Source organism: Beta vulgaris, chromosome 3 (assembly GCF_026745355.1).
Source record: "Beta vulgaris subsp. vulgaris cultivar EL10 chromosome 3, EL10.2, whole genome shotgun sequence".
Lineage (NCBI taxonomy): Eukaryota > Viridiplantae > Streptophyta > Magnoliopsida > Caryophyllales > Amaranthaceae > Beta > Beta vulgaris.
Genome location: NC_079204.1, coordinates 33,713,591 through 33,721,616, shown reverse-complemented (window position 1 = coordinate 33,721,616; position 8,026 = coordinate 33,713,591). Strand labels below are relative to the sequence as shown.

At 33.0% G+C, this 8,026-nt stretch overlaps 1 protein-coding gene across 1 annotated transcript; it reads right to left on the bottom strand.

Annotated features, from left to right (window-relative positions):
• Positions 1-5,705: 5,705 nt before the first annotated feature.
• Positions 5,706-7,529, bottom strand: LOC125495610 (uncharacterized). Its single transcript, XM_048640378.2, has one exon. The coding sequence runs from the start codon at positions 7,527-7,529 to the stop codon at positions 5,706-5,708; it is 1,824 nt and encodes a 607-aa protein (XP_048496335.2).
• Positions 7,530-8,026: the final 497 nt, after the last annotated feature.

Sequence of the window (8,026 nt, the reverse complement as noted above, 5' to 3'; positions counted from 1 at the left end):
ACCGTGGCAAGTGTTGAATATTTGTGGCTACAATTTTTACTAGCCACCAGTTTAGTTGTGGCAAAATTCTGTCGACGTCTGGTAATTTATGCTAGTCACGTTAACGCCCGTAACTTATAAATTAAAATAGTACCAGAAGGAATTTAATCTACAACATTGCATGAATTATGTATATGTTTTATCATCGCTATTAAAGAAACTAATAAATTGTTGTTCCAAACAAACTGCAAAATTCAAAGCTTGTCATAAATTGAACATTTATAACCCAATATTATAAGTATTTACACAAAAGACACCTTAAATTAAAACACAATATTCAATCATAATATAAATGAACAAAATAAAATACTTTCGTCGTTTTATCAACTAGTTCACTTCTAGATATATTGAGAACATAGAAGTTGTCTTCTACTGCTAATATATGCACTTGTCTTGTAAAAAAGCATCAAAGACTCCTTTGTACCTTCAAAAACAAGAAGAAAGTTAGATTTTTAGATCTCTACAACTGTTTTCTTTGTCTTGGTACTATCGTATCTTTATGTCTTAATAGTTTGGTTGCTGCTTTTACAAATGAGAATAGTGTGAGAATCGAGTTGTGCGATTCAGGTCCTTATATTTAAATTATAAACCCGATACTTCTGGTATGTATGGCTGTATGTACACCAAGCAATCTCTGTTTTTGATAGCTTAATTTGTTTGGAGGTCTTAAGAGAATTATAGTGTAGCTAATCTCTTTTGAACTATCTTCTAGTCTCTGAAAGTTTTTGAATAATTATGATTTTCTTAGTATAGGTCGAAAGTGGTGATATTGTAATGTAAATGCTTATGGACATCAGTTTAAGCGCGGTCCCTGTTGATTGCTGCAAAGTTTGGATTCATATAGACATCTTAACTTTGAAATTGATTCGCTCAAATAAAGAAAATTCTTATATATAGTATTCTTTACTTTGTTTTGGCAGAATGACTATGTTCAATCATCTCAGCAAGCATTTTATTATCTGGAGAAAGCTGTTGAACAGGTATTTTCATGCTTGGTATAGTCAACTGATATAATATGTTCGAATGTGAGAGAAGAATAAGTTAAATAAAAATATACTTACTTTATGTTTTTCAGTTGGCACTATGTGAATTGTTGTCGACAGTAGAATCTAGCCCAAAAAGTTCAATCATTTTCTTGAGCCTTTTCTCCCAAACCTCATTATTTGCTGTAATTTTTGCATCAACCTCATTCCTAACTGCTTCTGCTTCTTTCCTTGCACACTCAGCATCTTTTCTAGCTTCTTGTGCTTCTTTTTTAGCCTCCAGAACTGCTTGCTCAGCTGTTTTCTTAACTTCAACAACCTCTTGGGCAAGATCCAATTGTGAAGGCTTCACTTGAAAATGTTTTGTGATACTTTTACCAGGTCCATAAGCACGTAAGTATCCATGAGTATCTTTCCCAAGTACATCTTGAAAAATTTGTTCATCGGTTTTTTCAATTAGTCCTTCTTCTCTTTGCTCTTTTAATTTTTTCATCTCATCCTACATGAAAAAATAAATGAGTTGGATGGTACCAATAAGAATTTTTCTAGTATTAAAAATAAACACATACAAAATCGCTCAAAGTATATGTACTTACTACTGCATGATCTATATTATGGGCTAAAGTCACCTCATTCACGGGCTTTTGTGATTTTCTCGTACGGGATTCAGCCATCACATCCAATCGCGTACATTTCCCTCCATTTTTCTTCCTCTACAATTACAAATTTACAACCCATTAAATTAATTTGTTGTAAAAGGACAATCATTTACTCATCAATGTGAGTTACTTACAATTTCTTCTTTCAAGCGAGCATAACTCTTAGTACCATTGTAGTGAGGCATTTTCTGACATGACCTACTCTTACTTGCTTTTTGACTCTTCTCCTAAAGGTAAACAATTAAGCACATTAACAAAGTGTATTTATGCATACATATGATCAATTAAATTTGAATACCTTAAAATTAGGATCACTCCAATGCTCAACTAAGTATTTCCAATCTGCTTTGTTCATGTCTGGAGGCTTATTTTTCAAACGTTGCTCTTTTGTTTTGAGCTTCGGATCATCAAAGTATTTTTTCTTCAATTTGTGCCTACTATCTCTAAAAAAACGCCTTGCATGTTTCATGACAAATACTTTCCTGAACTCCAGATCATCAAATGAGCATTTTTCCTTCATTTCAAACAAAATTAATAAATCATATCAATTAGCAGGCAAGTGACATAATAGGATGAATGATATATAAATATACACAAGTATTATTAATATATATATATATATATATATATAATATAATACCTGAATACAAGTCCACAAATGGTCTAATGTTTCAGGTTTGAATTCTTCCCAAACTTTGACTTGTACAGGACAAACGGAACGATTTCGTACTTGTTCACCAATAAAAAAAGCAAATAATGAGGAATGAGGACCGATTGGATTGCCGTCATCATCAAAGTCCACATTAATTTTCTCCCCGGGAGGTAATGACGTAAGCTTTCTACAATATACAGTTCCTCTTTTTTCGAATAGCACCGAAAATGTTCCAATAAAATAAGCATATGTTGCAGAACCATGTAAGCAAGTCAACCTTAAAGAAAATGATTGCTAACTGTAGCTAGTGACATTAATGATGTCCAAAAATATGCAACAAAACATACTATTGATTATTATAAATAAATAGAAGATAAAAACAACACTAATGTTCCCTATATGAATTAAAATATCAGGTTGGGGTTTCAATAATTAAAAAACTCTATTACCATGACCAAGGACTAATAACTCCTACCAGCATTACTTTGCCCTTCGATATTCACAAGGGCTCTGCTATGTGAATCACCATCATCAAATTGATTAGGAGATGCATCATCCAAGTCAATTTCATTTCCAATTGGTCCAACTTGGTCAAAATTTGTTCCTATATTATCACCAACATTTAGATCTTGATTTCCTATTAATTTGATAGAGGAAAAAGATATCTATGTCACTTAGAGTTACATAAGCTTACATGAAAAAGATATAAAAAAACAAAAATAGTATGTTATGATGGACTAATATATGTAAAATCTTATACCTTCATCCATTTCAATATCTTCATTAGTGCCAATAGATTTATCCGCGTTCTGATGTGGTATATCTACACCATAAAGGGGGGAAGAATTAAGATGTATATAGGTTATGCTTATGATATTAACTAAAAATAATTTATACCTTCATCTAAATCAACATTTTCTTGATCTTCATCCAGTTGTTCTTGACTACTAAAGGCTGCATTTATGACAAAAATTTACTTGTATTCCACATACATATAAAATTCATATCAATGCAATAAATAGATATATTATTCTAAGTAAAGAAGATTGACCTCTTTGCACGATTTCTAAAGCCGATGACAACGATTTGTATGTTTCACTTCCCACAGCTGCTTGTCGTTGATTCTTATTCATTATGAGAAACTTGGACATTGACATTGGCGGAATGAAATTACCTTTTTTACGCTCTTTTCTAATATCAGGATTCTTAGTCTGAAAATAATAATATAAACAAATAATATAAACAAATGACATTTCTATAAGACATATCAATTAGTATTCTATGTAAATACCTTTTTTGAAACCATAAGTGTAGCTTCTTTCTCAAGTTGATCATCCATAGAATCATCAGGGGGAACATACTCCTTATCATCATCATCATCATCAATAAGATCTTTGCACTTCCCTTTTCTCCTCTTCTCTTTTGTACTATCAACCTAACTTGTCAAAGAGGAGGCAATTCGTTTAATACCCAAGGATTCCATCATAGACTTATTGTCTTGAATTCTCATAAGTCTCTTTTGCTCATACTCATTCAGTTTCATATTAGCATGCTTCATGTTGGTCTGCCCTCCACCTATTGTCATTCTAAAACAATTTCCATAGACAAATTATGCAGAATAATAAATCCTATATAAAAGGTAACATGCAAAACAGATGGTAAATTAACCAATTTAGTAACATTGGTTACTAATCAAAATTTCATAATAATATTAATTCATTTTCCAAGTATGTAAGAGAAAAAAAGACGTATAAATATAAATCAAGCAATGTCATAGTCATCATCACTCTCTTGGTCACTATCACTATCACCCTCACTCTCAGTTTCATCGTCAAAATCATCATCATCTTCATTCCCATCAAAATCGTTCGGTAGATTTGCATCGTTAGCATCTACAATCATATCACCGATATCACTTCTTGCTTCAAGGAGCGCATAATCTATGTTCTCTATATCTGCCACATCACTTGGTGATGGAGTTGCACCTTGAGATGATCTTGGTTCATTTTGTTGTAATGCATCCTCCTCTTAAACAATTTCTTTTTCTAGAACGTTATAATGATGCCTTGGATGAGTCTTGATAACAACAAGCCAATTGGGATCAAATCCATCACTAACATAAAAGACTTGTTGAGCTTGGGACATAAGCACAAATGGTTCTTTGGTACGCAACTGAAAACGAGTGTTAACACTAACAAAGCCATGATTATCAATTTTGATACTTCTACCAATCTTGTGGACGTCCCACCAATCACAACGAAACAAAACCACACGTTTTCCATCCAAATATTGAAGCTCAATTATTTTAGTAAGAATCCCATAATAATCAACTTCTTTAGATCCATTAGTACCATTGACCATGACCCCGCTATTTTGATTCACCCTCTTCTTTTCTGTATCCCTTGTATGAAATCTAAAACCATTTGCAATATATCCATTGAAACATTTGACACCTCTCAAAGGTCCTAAAGCTAGAGTTCTCAAATCTTTCACTACTTGATCATCGGCTTCAAAAGGTAGTTCCATGACCTAATAAGTTCAAATCAATAAGGTTTTGTCATAGTCCATGATAATGTATAATGAAGAAAAATAAAGTAGCTTAAAATATTGTCATACCCGATCACGAAACCATTCTACCAAATCCATGTCGAACAGTCCTTTAAATTCACTTTGAAAAGAAAAGAATTTTTTGTTATATGTATGTAAAAGGAACAAAAACTACGATGCTTTTGATTTTTTTTGTAAAAAAAAATGAATAAAGACAGATCAGTATCATACTCAACATAAGTTTGCGCTTAATCACAGTTGTTAAGCACATACTCTCGAGCTTGGGCTAACTCCTCTTGTGTATGCGATATACACTTACCCTTTCCTAAAGGGATACCTAATGGTGCAAATATTGATAGACCTTGATAATTATCATTTTTTCCATCATCGTTCCTTTCTTGTTGGTTGAATCTTGTTTCAATGTCATATAGATATTTTGAACAAAAAAGCATGCACTCCTCAATAATATAGCCTTCTGCGATGGAACCTTCTGGTCGATTTTTGTTTCGAACATAACATTTGAATTTGTGCAAAAGCCTACCAAATCAGCATATAAATTATAAATATACCAAAAATATATAAATAAACCATCACTTTCCTATATATAAAGGGAATACCTTTCAATTGGGTACATCCATCTATATTGTATTGGTCCCCCTAATTTTGCCTCTGCTGCGAGGTGAACACACAAATGCACCATCACATCAAAAAAAGACGGAAGGAAAATTTTTTCCATCTCACACAGTGTAACAACAATTTCACGTTCAATATTGTCCAAGTCTTTTAGCTTCAACGACTTAGAACACAGATCCTTGAAAAATGTGCTTAATTAACTATCACCCCATATACTTTGGCAGATGATACCCCACGGATTGCAAGTGGCAATAATTGTTCCATAAGCACATGACAATCATGGGATTTAAGACCTGATATCTTACGCTTTTCAAGATTTATGCACTTTGAGATATTAGACGAATATCCATCTGGAACTTTGATGTCCTCCAAAAACTTACACAACTTTTGCTTCTGAGTCTTAGACAATGTGTAAGGTGCCGGAGGAATGTGCCATTTGTCATTGACCAACTTAGGAGCAAGATGCTTCATCACATTAACACACTTCAAATCATGTCTAGCCTTTAAGGTATCCTTTGACATCCCCTCAATATCAAGCAATGTACAAAGAATATTATCGCACACATTTTTTTCAATATGCATGACATCAAGGTTGTGACGAAGTAAAAGTGTACTCCAATATGGCAATTCAAAAAAAATACTTTTCTTCTTCCAATTATCATTTCTCTTTGGAAGTGTTACAGATTTTCCAAATTTCATGCCATCAAGGCCACTTACCTCAACCAAAATTTCATCACCAGACAACTGTCTAGGAGGGCCTCTTCTTTCTACTTTCCCATTAAAAGATTTACTATCTCTCCATTTATGGTCAGTAGGCAGGAAGCGACGATAGTCCATATAACAACATTTTTTATTATTAGGGAGCCGCATAGAAGAAGTTTCACTCAAACAACATGGACATGCCTTATAACCCTTGGTAGACCATCCTGACAAGTTTGCATAAGCAGGAAAGTCGTTAATGGTCCATAATAACGCGGTATGCATCTGAAAATATTCATTTTTTGATGCATCATAAGTCCTCTCCCCATAATCCCACAAATCCTTCAACTCCTTAATTAATGGTTGCAAGTATACATCAAGATTATTTCCGGGCCCACTTTTTCCTGGAATCAATAAAGATAGTATAGTGTAAGGTTGCTTCATACACATCCTTGGCGGAAGATTATACACCACAACTACTACAGGCCAAATACTGTAATCACTCCTTAGTCCGCCAAAAGGATTAAACCCATCACTTGCTAAACCTAACCTTACATTTCGACAATCTGCAGAAAAAGAACGATGATTCTCATCAAATTGCTTCCAACATTTACCGTCTGCTGGATGTTTAAGGACTCCATCTTCTTCAACTCTAATTTCAAAATGCCATCTCATGTCATTCGCTGTTTTAGATGACATAAACAACTTCTGTAACCTTGGTTTTAGTGGAAAATAACGTAGTATTTTCGGAGAAGCTCTATTACGCTTTGTATCACATATTCTACAATTTTCAAGGCTAGCATCATCTTTCCAAAAAAGCATGCAATCATTTTCACATGCTTCTATCTTCTCATAATCAAAGCCCAAATCAGTAATCATCTTTCGTGCTTCATAATAATTTAATGGCACATGTGCACCTTCAGGTAAAACATCCTTGTACATTTTAAGCATACTAGTGAAAGCTTTATTAGTCATTCCATCCATACACTTAATTTGGAACAACTTTAAAATAAATGACAATTTTGAGAATTTCTCACATCCAGGGTATAAAGCTTGTTCAGCATCTCTCATTAAATTGTCAAAAATTCTTGCCTCCTTTGAATCTTTATTGTATTCATCATTGATTGGCTCAGAAAATTGTTGTTCATCATTAAAGTTCTCATCTAAATCATCGTTGAATAAGGCAGGCCCACTTTTTTCATAAATCATCCTCAAAATATCATTGTTGTTGTCATCTCCTAAATCAATTTTACTTCTTTTATTGGGGTTTATATTCACCATGATATATCCAACGAACATATCCTCGAACAATTCCATTTAGTAACAAATCGCTATAGATTTCTTCCTTTGTCTTGTGTCTTTTTTACAACGGTTACAAGGCAAGGTACCTTAATCTCTTCTTCTCTATTTCACTATGTATAGCCAATATACCAAAAGAAAAATCAAGAAAGTCATTAACCCCATTTATATATAGATCACTTGTTCTATCATCACATCCCATCCAATCTAACCTCTTTTGTAAAATATCGGAGTTATCCATCGGAAAAAAGATATATAACTACAATAGATCAAAAAATAAAACAAATTAAGAAACAATAATAACTCCATTTTAGTCTAAACTTATACTAGCAAAAAGTTAAAAGTTGAAAAAAGATAAACAAATTGCTGGCTTGTTCATAGCCTTAGGTAACAAAAATTATATAAAAATTATTGACAACAAACAACAAATTAAGAACAAAATGCTGGTTTCTTAAGACCATATTTTCTGCGTTACCCTCTCTTTGAAGATATCCATGAGTATAATACCCCATATT